Source organism: Dysidea avara, chromosome 9 (assembly GCF_963678975.1).
Source record: "Dysidea avara chromosome 9, odDysAvar1.4, whole genome shotgun sequence".
NCBI lineage: Eukaryota > Metazoa > Porifera > Demospongiae > Dictyoceratida > Dysideidae > Dysidea > Dysidea avara.
The window spans coordinates 25082358-25097898 of NC_089280.1; the positions used below are offsets into that span (position 1 = coordinate 25082358).

At 37.3% G+C, this 15541-nt stretch overlaps 1 protein-coding gene across 1 annotated transcript in view; it reads right to left on the bottom strand.

Annotated features, from left to right (window-relative positions):
• LOC136266321 (class II receptor tyrosine kinase-like) overlaps positions 1 to 13202 on the bottom strand; it is a 34731-nt gene extending 21529 nt beyond the window's left edge. The window contains exons 1-3 of the mRNA XM_066061331.1: positions 13121 to 13202; positions 4488 to 4595; positions 3926 to 4444 (exon numbers count right to left, since the gene is read on the bottom strand). Of these exons, the coding sequence (XP_065917403.1) occupies positions 3926 to 4444; positions 4488 to 4595; positions 13121 to 13130 (637 nt within the window). The 5' untranslated portion in view covers positions 13131 to 13202. The remainder of the gene's footprint in view (positions 1 to 3925; positions 4445 to 4487; positions 4596 to 13120) is intronic.
• Between the last annotated feature and the right edge of the window lie 2339 nt (positions 13203 to 15541).

A 15541-nucleotide genomic window follows, 5' to 3' on the forward strand; every position in this document is an offset into this window, starting at 1 on the left:
TTCATTGAGCCGTATAATGAAAAGACTTTATAGCACAGCACTGTATAAAACTGTTTATAGTGTAGTGAATTTCATCTGTATAAAAACATGCACAAAATAGTTATAAAAATAGTATTAAACTTGGGCTCTGTACTTAATCCAAATGTGACTGGATGAAACCAATCCAAATCACACATCAGTAGTTTTGAGATAAACAGATTAAAGCAACTATGCATACCTAGCCAAGGGTAGTGAGTACGCATATGAAATTCACACCAGATATATCAATTCATTAGCTTTCAGTACATTCCCAGCACCTGCAGTTATTTGTACAGTTTCCTGGCAAAATCTGACAAATTGGACAAACAAGTATGAGAAAAATTAGAAAATCTATATTTAAGTAGGAAACAAGAGAGGTCACCTACACCTGCAGCTATACTAGGGGACTTTTAATCCCTACTTAGTCATAGCTATACCTACACTGAAGTAGGGTACTAGGCCCTCACAGCCAAATTTGTAGAGGCTCCGATCTATTGCTTCTAACCTGCTATAAACTATACAATGTTATAATATCAAAATACTTGCTATAGAACAAAAATTTGATTATCAACTTGTTGTTTACACAACAGCAACCACAAAGCCATTATATAACTTTAAGTGCAAAAATTGGCCTGAGCGAAACCACATGTACAATTTCACAACTTACCAGCAGTCTAGTACTGTTTACAATAACACAACAAACATTGTTAACCTGTTGACAGTTGAAGCGATTATCTCCAAATCTGGTTTTTAGACGTTTTGGCAAGTGTGCATGCAATTACCATATTTACTTGGTTAAACGCCACGGCTACTATTAGCCTAAGCTCCAAAATTGATGCGGCTACTATTCAAGGGCGGCTACTACTTGAGGGCGGCGTTTATTGTACTTGAGGACTTATTACATGCGGCTACTATTTGTGACTGGATTTGCAAAAAGGTTCCTTTTTTGCACACAAACTTTGACCCATTATTTAAACTTTGAAGCTTCAAAACTTTTTGATCATTTCATATAATTGCCTGAAATTTTCCATGATTGTAGTTACAGTATCTGGCTGCATTTTGATACCAAGAGCAAGTTAATCAGTGTAAGGAGCCAAGTTTTAAATCATTTTGTTTGCTGGTATTAAGCCTGATATGCCGGCATAATTTTGAGAATAATAGGTCATCAATTTTGTGGGAATAATTCTGGAATAATTTACAGTCATAATTTTAGAATTATCGGACGTCCACAGGAATAATCGGCAGAATTAAGGGGAGTGCCTCTTCTTGATTAGCTAGAAGAACGAACTAAACTGCTAAGAATGATACATAGCTGGCGTTGTTATATGAGTGCTGGCTGAAAGAGGTTGAAGAGCCTGTAAAAGATCGATATACTCTAATAAAACGCTCAAATACTCTAATAGAACAGTCAGATCATTTCATGATAACAATCTGCAGACAGCATCAGGGATTTAACTGCATGATCACCTGCAATTCTGAAACTTTTACATCTCATACCAGAGTATTTCTTGAAGTCTTTCAACAAACATATTGATATCATTATCTACTAAACTTAGCATATAGTTATAGCTATATAGCTTTAATACACTGCTTGTTGTAATGGCTATAATAATTATGTATAAGGTGGAATAGTTCATTTTTGGCTAGCTATTAATTAATTCTGGCAAAACTACTTCTTATATCAGCATCTTGAGAACTAAATGACTATAGCTACAGAAACTAAAATTAATGAGCATTACTATGGAATAATAGGTTAGATACAAGAATTAAAAAAGAATAGGAGGAATTTTTGGGAAATTCTGGAAAGAATAATAGGTAAAAATTTGAGCATATTAGGCGCAGGCTTAGCTGGTATGTAAAATGTGTGGAAAAGGTACCTTTTCGCAAATCTGGTCGCATTTAATCCAAGCCAAATTCAAAATACTTTGCCATGTGTTTAACAAATTGTCTTCTGCACCTACAGTGTGATTTATGGTAACCTGTGCCATACAGCATGAACGTATTCAGGGGCGTGCACGAGGGTGTGTATTTAAATAATTACGAAGGTGTAACAATGGGAGATGCTGTCACTTATGAATGTTTCATTGAATTTGTTGTTAGAGGACATCATGTTTATAAAGCTATATGAAATCCTGTTATACATGAAACTTGATTAATAGCTATGGCATTGATTCAAGGGCGGCGTCTATACTCATAATCGAAACATTCATTGCGGCCACTATTCAAATGCAGCGACTATTTCAGGTGCGGCGTTTAACCAAGTAAATACGATATATGCATGAAATGACTGATTTGAGGTGTAAAAAAGTAGCAATATGCCACTCTAACCTTTATAAACTGTTTCTCTTCATTAGCAGTGCTAATATTACTTTGAAGAATGGTCTACAATGCTCATTATCAACCATTAAAAGTGTGTGATGATGTCATCTTTCCTACAATTGTGTGCAAGGGACCGGATATCCCCCTGTTCACTCAAAGGCTTGACCATTACAGGACAAGTGTAGGGGCTACTAAAACATTCAACAGAAGCTACAGAGTGCCTAAAAATGCTACAGGCATTTATAATCAATTCCACCATATGGTGGTTGTGGCAATGAGTGGGTTAAATGTCCAATAGCATAGTTGCAGGTATAGATGTCCTCCCTGTTTCCTTGCTTTTTATTCCTAAGATCCCTACTCGCACTCAAATACAAAATTTCCAATTTTTCCTTATACTTGTAGATATACATGCAGGAAGGTCAAAATTTAGGACTACTTGACTTGCCCTAAGGTGCTTGGCACATAACCCTGGTTTATATTAACATGCTATTAAGCCAGCGTTCACTACTGTTGACCTGGATGACCCGCTGACCCAGATTTGACCCAGATGTGACCCGGATTAATTTAAAGTGAGGCGTGTGCCAACTGCTATGTTTTGAGTGTTGACTAGCACATTTAGCACTAGGGTGTCTATACTTTATAACGATGGTATATAGTCAGTGGATATGATTCCATGTAAGTTTGCAAAACACAAGATATGTTTCCTACAGGTAGGTGTGGCTTTGTGTGCATACTTAACAGACCATAATTTTAAAAATGTGACATTCCCGTAATAAAGTGGGCGTGGCCCACAAAAAAACTGGCCTTGACCTATCTCGTACAATAACAATCGATTAGTAGGAGTGGTTCCACATAAGCCAGTGAGCATGGTTTTGTGCATACCTGTAGACTTTAATATCACCAATAAATGGGCGTAGCTGCACATATGGTTGCAGGAAGTTGTCCAATAAGTGGGCGTGGCTCACAAAAGAAGCTGAGTTACATCAGGACTGCATTTATACACTTCCATACCGTCCAACTAAACAATTTGCTTTGCATGCAATCCAATCTGGGTCAGACCTGGATAATTTTTAAAGCGGGTCTGACCAGAATGACCCAGGCAAAATAATGTGACCCGGTTGACCCGGATGACCCGACCCAGTTTCAACACTGTACTAAGCATACCACAATGAAACTCAGGTCTCCAGCTTCATACAGTAACTGCAGCATGCAAGTGACTATGAGAACATGGGATATCAAACAAACCTTCAGTGAAGAAGGGATTTTCTGAACCTTTAGTTAACCACATCACTTTAACAAATTTGATTATTCTCAGTACACTTTCAGACAAGCACAAGGTAGGTCCTTAGGTGTGTAGCATATAAGCAGGTATACAATTACACTGAAAGTTATACATAACTGCTGTTATTGTTGTTGCAGCATATAAAAGCTTTTAAATTATGTTGCTTGTGTAATAATCCAAGACAATTATTGCATATACAGTTTCAAAAGGCAAAGCTACAGACAACCTTGTATGAATGACATCATATTTTAGTGATTCACACTATAAAGCTCACTTAAAATATTAGACTCATAATTTCACACTTACCACAAAATGACACCTCATTGAGAAATATATATAAACCCTCAGTAAAAGTCATCACTATTCGCCAGAACTGGAACAGTTCACTTTCATTAATATTGAGATTTCTCCTACGTCGTTGTCTATCATTCCCTGCTAAGTTATTATTAGAAGTGACTTTATTTGATGGCGTAGTGGAGTTATCATTAGATGAGTACAAGATCAAAGTGGGAACAGTTACACGATCATTTGGTGCATTCCAGAAGAACATACTGATCCTACGGATATTAACTGGTTGATCAAATCTGAATACTATGGACAATTGTTGCATTGCTGTCCTATTCCACACAAAGAAATTTGACAAATTTGTGTAAGTAATATTTGTTTGTTCTCCATTGTTACAGTCCATCAGAGTAGTCCCCACTCCACAGGTAACGTTTTTCTGTCCTTCGAGTGGTGTACATCCATCATTACTGGGTTGTATGCCACCAAAGTACTCATCTGACCTCATTGTAGTATATGATAATGGAGAGATTGAGCTTGTATCTGCAACTTATTGTGATACAGCAAAAGAGAACATCATACTCACCTCTGCTACATCCTGGAGTAGAGTCTTCACAGTTAGGATACTGTCCTTGAGTACTAGCAGAACCCGCCAATACAACAACCAGTAAAGTGACAGTCAACTGCTTCATCTCTAAATAACATAATAACTATTGGTTGAACATACATGAGAGCAGTGCTGTCTTCCCAGTATGATAACAAATAAACACAAAATAAATGAGCCATAATATTGCACATAATTTTTTATAAATAACTATACACTATTGGTCTGTGAATATGGACTACAAGCCTAAAACTTTTCATAGCCATAATGTTAGACCGCTCCAGTATTTTTGCATATATTTGTAGTATAGATGGTGTGTGGGCAGATCAAAGGTTGCTACCAGTGTTACAAATCAGTTGTAAATGGGTAGTTGGAAAAGGCAGATACGGTTGGACGCGGACACAGACGTTTTCAAAAAGCACTTTTACATTTATATAACAGTTATTTTTCATACCTAATGCTGTTTTTACAGCAGTCTTCGCTTCCAGACCCAGGTGTCGATCTTGTCATAGCGCTTGTCCGTTTATAAGCGCACGTGCGAAGGACTAGACCAACACTCCACAGCATGCCAAAGACCATATAGTGTTGTACACATGCTCTAAAGTCTAATACAGACTTATATAGTTGTAGAGATTAGCTTGTATGCCCCATGAAATTTAGCTTAGCAGGCCAAATCCACAATCTTACGCCTTTTAGTATAAGGCGTAGGTGCTTAAACCGAGTGTTGAGGGTTTCAAGGACCTGGCCTACAAGATTAGGTTGGGACATGCTAGATTAATCTCTGTGACTCTGAATTAGATTTCTAGAGCACATATACAACAACACTATATGGTCTTTAAAGTGCTAGTCTACCCTTTGCACATGTGCTTATATAAGCTCTATGACAAGATCGAGACCTGGGTCTGGAAGCGAAGACTGCTGTAAAAGCAGCGTTAGGTATGAAAAATAACTGTTATATAAATGTAAAAGTGCTTTTTGAAAATGTCCATGTCCGTGTCCGCGTCCAACTGTATCCACCTTTTCCAACTACCCGTTGTAAACCAGTTTAAAAATAATTGTAACATGGCTAAGTACCTCCTTTTGGCTACACAGTCTGGCCACTAATTAGTTCAAAGGCTTCAAACGAAATCAACAACACATAGGAAGTCTCAATACAAGGCTAATATATCAAGGACTGACAAGGACGTAAATCACTCTGGAACAAATATACACACAACAATGCACTCATCTGAATGAATGGGAAGCAGTACAACTGCTGGGCTGAGTTGGTATCTGTATACCACAAGTTCCTTCACCAATAAATTCAGCTAAATAGCACTGCACCACTCAACAATGAATATCAGACACTTCAGCTACACCCGTCTAAATGATGTGAAGCAGTACAATGGCTAGTGATTGGCATCGATAATGGCACCTCACACTCAAGCATGGTAAACGTGTTACCAATGAATAAACTAGCTAACAATGAATTAACTAACCATCAAGACAGTAATTAGTGAGTAATATCATTCCTAGTATACAGCGCTCAGCGGTAGCCAATATTAGCCTTGCTTTCTTGTTTCTTCCATATTACAAATGGGTGCCTTTGATCTGCACACACCCCATACCACAAATCAGTTAGAACACGCCCATTCTGTTTATATCTGATTTGTAAATAGCTCCACCCTCGGGCCAGCGGCCTCAGGTTTCGTGTCTACAAATCAGATACAAACCTCATGGATGTGTTACAACTATTACATATACCATTGTGAGTTTTATAGCAGCCGAATTTAGCTATTTAAAGTTAGCAGGCAGATCTATATACTCTAATAGAACATTCACCATGAAAATGTTCTAATAGAACAATCAACGATCTATATATATATATAAAGTAACATACATGGTCACAACTTTTATACAAGAACAAAGAAAACCTATTGAGCTATATCACCTGAATCTCTTCAACTCCTCAGGCTATATAGGTTTAGTTATCTGAACACTGCATCACTATAGTCTCATGTATCCAGACTGTGTTCTTTTTTGTGTTTGTGAGTGGAAAAAGAAAGTAGTCTGGCTACAAAAGACTATATCTTATCATTATTGAATTCTGCTACTGCATGGGACTATATTGTGAGATTATACACATAATAAACTGCAAAAAGGGCACATCCATGAAAGTAAAAGTAACTGGAGAGTTGATATCTGGAGCGACCAAGAATGAATGGTAACATAACTAACTGTAATAAAATAAATTTTAACATATCATTGAATTGTGTTCTACATTCAACTTTAACTCTAATTAACTAGTAATTTGGCTGCATTTCAGTGTAGAGAAAGAAGGCGACCAAATTACTTATTAAATTACCCTGCAGCAATAGTTATTAGCCAACAATATTCCCTGGTCCTAGCCTTCCAAGAATGACATTCTTGTTTATGGCTGTTACTACATAACTTCCATCATCAAAGTTAGTGGCAACATGAATCAATACCAGTAAAATGAAACGGGACACAAAGGAGGACAACGGTAAGTCCATGATGCTTGCATCGTGTACTTGGTATGCCAAAAGGTACATGTTGAGCCTAAATACATCTGGCAGTTAAAAATCAAGCTGTAGCCGTTAACTGGTCTGATGGCATTAGTCAGTCAGTCAGCAGAAAATTCTTTTAAAATTCTAATTTTGTAGCAACATATTGAAAGCACTTTAGGTCACACAAAGGTACTTTTGGGCTTGGGTACACCTAACCAATACTGCCAAGTTACCATGAAAGTATTGTGGGATTGTAAATAATGTGTAAATCTCCATGATCACTATATACTACCAAGAGTTAATCCACTATTATTAACTCTTGATACTACCATACTGTATGATACTAACTAAAATGCCATGCTGGTGCAGCTGTTAAAAAGCCAGGGTGATCAAAAAGGGTTGAGAAATTAAAAGTGGCAGTCAAAAATGACTGTATTGGTGTTAACATCAACAGTTTGTGTAGGCAAGGCACAGTTATTAGAGAATATCTCAAAGAAACGATGCTGTACTGGCTGCTACTAAGAACAAAGTGATCATCAGTTCTTTGTGATCAAAGAATTTGATTTTTTGCATTCAGTTCCATGGGAACACCTGATGGAGATTCCAATCAATGTGGCCAACTATACAGGATACATTAATCAGTACTGTTGGCACAAGCTCACAATGAAGGAACATGTATCCTGACATAAAAGCACTAATTTCAGCAGTTTAAAGTGAGCTGGCTGCAGTGATGGCTATGGAGAAGAATTTTTAAGCGTCAATAAGGAGAACAATTTTTACTGGATGTATCAGACACTGTCTGTCTATTAAATTTAAAACAGAAACACTACCACAAAGCAATGATGATACTAAACAAGTGAAAGACAGTTGTATCCCAAAGAATATCCTGAAAAACACTGGTTGGGTGAAGCAAATTTGGCAACAGTGGGCTGTAAAAAGACTACAAAGTCCAGTTGAAATCAAGAGCAACTGTGTGCTGGAGGGGGACCAGAACAATGAGTGACACAGCTATTAATTACTGTTTGCAACAATCTGTGCTAGAAATAAGGAAGAATAATAGGAACACTTTCCCCTGATAGTTTGTGTCAAATCTGCTGTGGCTTGCAAAGGACATTAAGAACAGTAGGCAACACTGATATAAATTTAAGAAAGGAATTCATACCTATTTGTGAGTAGGGCTGGGTGGTATCTTGGTAATGTGGCAATACCACAATATTCCAAAGATGTCTGTATCAACTAGATTTCAGTGAAACAATTAATAATATTATGATATCAATATTACCACAGTTTTCACCAATGACAAGTGTTCATGACAGCTCTTTTAAGCCCAGAAGATTGTTATAATGTACCAAAAACATGTGATGCTACTGCATGGAGACAAGTGCCTGCTACTTGTATATCTAAAATTATTGCAAAAGATTGAGGCACCTCCATAGAACAGTCAACCACTCTAATACAGTTGCCTATAAATATCACATACATAGGATATTTTTCTATACAATATACTGGGCACTAAAATTCCAATCCTGTCTAGCCGTATTCGTGAATGATTAAGGGGTGAGAAAAAGACATTGAAGTGTACTTGAAAATACATATACACAAGAAAACAGTTGACATCATTACAGCTGAAATGAAGGAGATTTGTGACAATTGGGTGATCACTCCCAACACATGCTGGTTAATACAATGGTAAATTTGATGGGGTAATGTTTTGTACTTAGGGTAATGATGATCATCAAAGGCTAAGACATTTATCCATTGCAGGTACAACTGATTGGGCTTCCCTATGGCACAGCTTATCTCCACTATCAAGACATGTAAAAATAAATGGGAGGGGGATAGACATCATGAGCTAGCTAGCTCCAAAGGAAGTTGTACACCATGCATGCAGCACCCAGTGTTTGATTCGTCTATACAATACTAACGCCCAAAACTTTGTCCATGAAATGTGCTTCATCTTGTTAGCTCACAAGAAGACTGCTGGAGTAAATGTGTCTCAATTGGCCATAATAAACTATATAGCCAAATTATGTGCTCATATTCAGGAAGGATCTGTGGCATCCAACCATATACATGACGCTACTATCAATAGCAGGACAGGACACCACTCAGTAGATGGTGTCAAAGCATACAAACAGACAACCACTGCATTACAAGAATTGTCATCTGTTATCCTAAATGGCTTGCCATCAAGGTGACCATGTAACATCAAAGAAAGCCAAGTAAGAGACTACAACATCAAGAGACTGAAGCCAAGGAAAAGTCTACAGCACAAGGGATCACAACAAACAGTTACCCACCAAAGCTGCCATAAATGGACTTTTGCCATATACTACAAACTTCACAATCAACTATAACTTTAAAACATAGTAACTGAAACATGTGTAGCAAAATTTGTTATGTAGCTACTTTGAAACATAAAATCTGAAATGTGTGGAGCTGGTTTGGTAGTTGTGTAGTGAAGTATTCACTATGCAATTTATGTTGCAAAACACAACCAGGTAACAATTCTGTTGCTCACATATAAAGTGTATTGAATCATGAACGTAATTATTAAGGTGACTGTTCTATTAGAGTACCTAGATTGCAGAATTATGTTTGACTTTTACATTAGCTTATACTTTGGTTTATTCATAACCACAAGCTGTGATAGGTAGACTATTCACACACAAATTTTCAACTTGCTCTCAAAGTGATTTTATTCTGTAGGTATTACAGATCTGATCATGTGCCTAGAAATAGTTGGTTTTCGTGTTAAAATTCCATTGCTGTTTAGCTAATTTCTTTCAAACCACAAAATGTTTGAGTGAGCTAAATGATACAACTATTCATTTAACTCATTCACAGAAGCAGCTTACTCTGTAGGCATGACAAAAAATTAATATATTTTACATGAATAATAATTTTATTGACTCCCTGTGCATTGCGTCTCCTGACAGTTTTTGTAAGTGTGCAAAGAAAATAACAAAGAAATTAAACCAATTACTCCTGGGATAAATATGCTCAAATTTCTATGTGGACTACTGAAGGTAGATGGAATTTCCACAATTGTTCTTTGAAGGTAATGCACAGCCACATATGCATACATAAAAACTGTTTTTACTGTTCCTATAAATAACACGCTGTTGTGATACACCAGCTTCTTAGGCTACACAAATAATACCATGTATATTGTGACATCAGGTAAGTGCTGCTGCTCTCAAATTTTACAGTTCATCAACTAGGGATAGTCCCACAATAGAGACCATTTGGTGTACATTGTATTGAGGCTTGTTACTTGTATGTCTTCATCAATAGCTGACCATGAATCACATTAAGAGTATGAATATCACCCCCTTCAAATAAAGTTTTGCAACACAGGATAAGTTACCAGTTACGTTTTGGTACACTGAACAGGAAATGCTAACAAAGTACTCTGCCTTGTATGGTAATGTTTATTATATCTCTTGAGCTAGTTCAGCCAACACACTGCATGGACGAACCTTGGAAAGTCCAAGCTGATTATATGTGTACTAGGCCACCCCAAACTGAATTCCTGTTTCTCATTCTGATCACAGAATTTTTTATAATTTCATTATTCATTCTCCTTTGTACAAGTGTATTTAGCTAGCTACATAAGTATAATACCATAGAAACACTTCAAATATTAAGACAAATTTTTAAAATTGCACAAGTTAACATTCCAAGTTTATATATTATGCAAGATCTGAAAAAATTATTATAGTATCTTTTTTTCCATTATAATTTTATGGTATGACAGTGTAGAGAAGTTTGAGTATGCACTTTCCCATTGAACAAGTTGATGTTGTGCTACCTCTAAAAACCAGGCGCCATGCAGCTAGCTAGTTCATCTGGAATTAACCATAGATAGTATATGCTACTATGAATAAACCAACTATGTATTACTATTTTACAATAGGGTAGTTTTTGGTTGTACAATAATATTATTAGCTAATTCTCGTATTTCATAATTCATGAAATTTTTGTAATTCGTTCAATTACGTTGCTATGCACTGCTAAGGAAGCACTTGTTAAATAAACCACTTTAACCAACATATTATGCACAGAAGTATCTTCTAAACTGTTTTATAGTTTGACTATCGTGTTTCTCCCACAAATTCTCTCGACAAAGCCTCATAGCTGCTCTTCATTTTTGTTCACATACGTAAGGGATATGCCCCCTTTCAACTCGAAGCGATAGGCTATTCCTGGTAGTGTACGAGGCCTGCACCATTGTTTTTCAGTTGTTAAATGCCTAAAAACCTCAAAGGGAAGGTAGTTTACAAAGCCTGAGGAAAGTCACCACACTCATATTTCAGTCCGCCGAAAAGAAACCACCTCAGAACAAAGTTCACCTGTGCAGAAGTTTAATACAGACTTCATTTCGCTTTTACTTCTTACGTAAAAGCTGCTTTTACCATTATTTAATGATTTTGCTCACGCGGGTGCATACGGACAAACATAGATAGGTAGATAGGTAGATAGGTACACACACACACTTTTACGAAAACAATTTCAGTAAACCAGGCGAGCACCCACAGCCGGCCTTTGGCCGGCTGTGGGCCCGCACTTAGTTTAAAAAATGGTACCAGGACATTGATTACTGTAACGTTGTTAAATCAGAAGATAAAACAAACTTTTTGTTACTGTTAAGCTATAGATGACACACTGCATGCGTCAAAGATGTAACTTGTGTCCACCATAAAATTGTAACTGTCACTATACCTGTATGTTACTTTGGAGCACTAGTTAGCTCTACACTAAGTGTCATAGTGAACTGTCTTTTTACTACATGAATGTTTGGTTTTATATAACTACCAGTATACCAGAAGCTAATTGTTTGACATCTCAGTGGGATAAAACTTAGAACATGCATAAATATGTAGAATTTGGTTACAAAACTAGCTTGTAATCCTCAATATGGTTTTCTAACAAGTGAATATGGTAGGTCTTTATACAGTTTCTAACTCAAAGGCTTATATTACATGGTGATTTTATTTCACTCATGTAGCAAGTAAATTTGTAATGTTTAGAATAAAATTAATTTACAGCAAAAATGGAATATCCCGGCTTGCTAGAAAAGCCATGCAGGTAGTGGATGAGAAGCAGAAAATCAATTTAGAGATGGAATTACAGTAAAACTTATCTTAGCAGTCATGTGTATAGAAAAGGCATCTTTGACTAATCTGAAACGAAGGCAATTCTGTTTAATCCCCTCAAGTGGAACTATACCAAGGTTAGAAACTCCTGTCTGCAGCATTTATGAACAGCTTAGACAGGTTCCACTGTATTATATAATTCTTTAGTCAGGTACACACTAGATAACTGTTAAGAAGTACTTGTAGTTTAGTATTGGTCTAGCCATGCAAGGGCAGAAGGCCGGGCCGGACAGCAGGTCTTTTGATGAGGAGTTCACACTGAAGGATGATAGCTAATAGCAGCTACAGTCTAACTACTTGGTTGTAACAATAATCACCCCCCACAATATTTATAACGCCTTAAATCATTTAGGCCTTCGGAATTGTAACTGCATAAGAGGAATAAGCGTCTTAATGATTAAGACAAAATATACATTACAAGCATACAGGGGCCTAGACACAGGGGTACCATGTGCTGATGGATCAGTACAGGAGCCCTGGCAAGACTTACATTAACTAAAATTAAATTACAATACAGTAGCTGTAAATTGTGAATTAGCTGAAAACGATAATTGTTATAGAGGCGCTTATCGCGTATGAAAGTGCTGGGCTAGAATTTTAATAGCAGTAGGTATAAACGAAAAATAAAATGGATATTTTGTCATTACAAGTAGTAGCTACGATGTAACTGATTTGTGGTATTACTAAATTATAAGGTACTGTAGTCAGTAGTCAAAGCAGCAAACGAGCAGCAAACGAGCAGCTCAGCAAGTCAGCTAAGGCTCTTCCAAATAAGGCCGAGATTCTATGGAACCCTTGGAACCATTTTAGATTCGCCACTGCTGTGACAGCTAATACCTAGTCTAGCTCGCTCCCGAGTCCAGACAAGGACTAAACTCACTGAATACCAAAATATAGTCACTAACACATAGCGTGAATACTGTTATTATAGTACACATGAAAACCTCACCTCTTTGCATCAACACTGCGGAGCTGCTCGAGAAGCTGTTTGCTAGATACGACTCGCGGTGAAGTCTTGCACTACCGTAATTTCTTGTAAATTTCCGCGGCTAGCTAACATTGATATGTTTTCTATTGATTCACTAAATGTATTTAAGCCATATATGGGCAATATGGCAAACCACGGAGAATGACATATAAGGAACAAATACCGGTAAAAGCTTTATAGTCCAAATGTTGATTGCATGATAACTGTAGCTACACCATGCCATATTTAGCTATAGTTAACAGTATAGCTAACCATAGATAATATAACACTCATCACAAATTGCTCTCATGCCAGATCCAATTGACATATCATAAGGATAAACATCATTGACAAGCAGCTATAGCTATATCTGAACTATAGTCAGCTATGTACTGTGTAAGTAACTATAGCAATGGACGTGCCACCGCATTGGCAATTGCTCGAAAAGTATGCATGTGTTATAGCCATGTTAAATTTCATCATCAACACTAGATAGACCTAAAGTTTAATGAAATGTAATGTCAGTCTACCGTCACACTTCCCAAGTGTGCTGTTAGCAGTCCTTTTGATCTCAGCTTTTTTCACATGTAGACCATTTGGCAACTTCTGCTGTGCAGCCAAACAAATGTCAAAATAATTTTAAAACAAGAAGCCATATAATGGTATTCATAATTATGGTTAGCACTTTAGTGGCTTGTAAGTTATTTTTGCTGCCAGCACTTAGAGGGATTGCACTACACAGTAAATTATGGTGATCATACTTCAGAAAAATATACTATCACCATACCAGGAAGTCATACCATCAATTTACAGTGTACACATGTACAGAGATACAACTAATACAAACTATTGCCACAGTCCATAAGTGTGCAGGGCTCACCATAATAGCTATAATCAGTTATATTAATCTTAAGATGATTGTATAATTAGTATATGCACATTGGTATTACATCGCAATCCAACCAGGGCCGCCCACAGGGGGGAGGGGGGGCAACTGGGGCATTTTTCCCGGGGCCCCAGCCTGAAAGGGGTCCCAGGATACCTGTTTAAAAGATCGATATACTCTAATAGAGTAGTCACAGTATTCTTCAGAAGAGCAGTGTAGCAAGTTTATAAATAAGGAGCTATTGCTATTGTCAGCATGTAATGACTTTTTTTTTTTTTTTGGTCTTCAACCTACACTACTTGGGTAGGGACCCGCCGATTATGCTGGCATAATAATGAGCATAATAGGTGTCTGAAAGCATTGAGCATAATGCTAGCATAATAGGTAGAATATTTGTGTAATAGTATGAATTCTTGCTTATCAAAATAGCTATCACAAAAAGATCGATATACTCTAATAGAACAGTCAGTAGTCTAACTCTAATAGAACAATCATATAACTGACTGTTCTATTATATCGATCTTTTCTGTGATAATTTACAGAAAGCTACGTCTCTAACAAAGTAAAAATGTGGTCTGAGGAGATTTTATCTTTATCAAACATTGCTGAAACTCATCCTCATAGTGCGTACAGTGCTTTTACCCACAGTATCAAGCATCGCTGGAATTATGTAATGCGTACCATCGAATCAGTGGGTGCATTCTTTCAACCACTTGAAGAAGCTATTCACCAACACTTTCTTCCTGCTTTAACAGGTCGAATGCCCAGTTCTGAGGAGGAGAGGGAACTACTTTCACTCCCTTGTCGCTTTGGTGGACTAAACATTACCAACCCCACCTGCTGTAGTGATTCCCAGTTTTCATCATCTAGGCTGCTGAGTGCTAGTTTAGTTGCTATGATACAACAGCAAACTGAGAACTTTCATATCCCTTGCCTTCAACGGGCTCGCTCTACCATCCGTCAGTCCAGACAACAAATAATGATTTCTAGCTTAGCCAATATCAAGTCTCGTGTAGATCCTCCGCTTCAACGAACCATTGAATTAATCAGTGTTAAATTCTCTTCACTTTGGTTAACTGCTCTTCCACTTCAAGAGCAGAGGTTTCATTTGAACAAACAAGAATTTAAAGATGCACTGTGTCTGAGGTATGGCTGGCAACTAGCAAATATTCCAAGTCACTGTGTTTGTGGAACTTCATTTAGTGTTGATCATGCCATGATTTGTCGACATGGTGGCTTGACTTTCATCCGCCATAATGAACTTCAAGACTTAACAGCAGAATGGTTACAAGAAGTGTGTCATGATGTTACTGTTGAACCTCCATTACTGCCACTTAATGGGGAACTAATTACACCATCTTCAGCTAACTGCAGTAATACCGCAAGAGCTGACATCCATGCAAGGGGCTTCTGGGGCAGACGACAAGGTGCATTGTTTGACGTCAGGGTTTTCCATCCCAACGCACCAAGTTATCGTCAGACCCGGGTTGCTTCCCTTTTTCGTCGACATGAGTTCG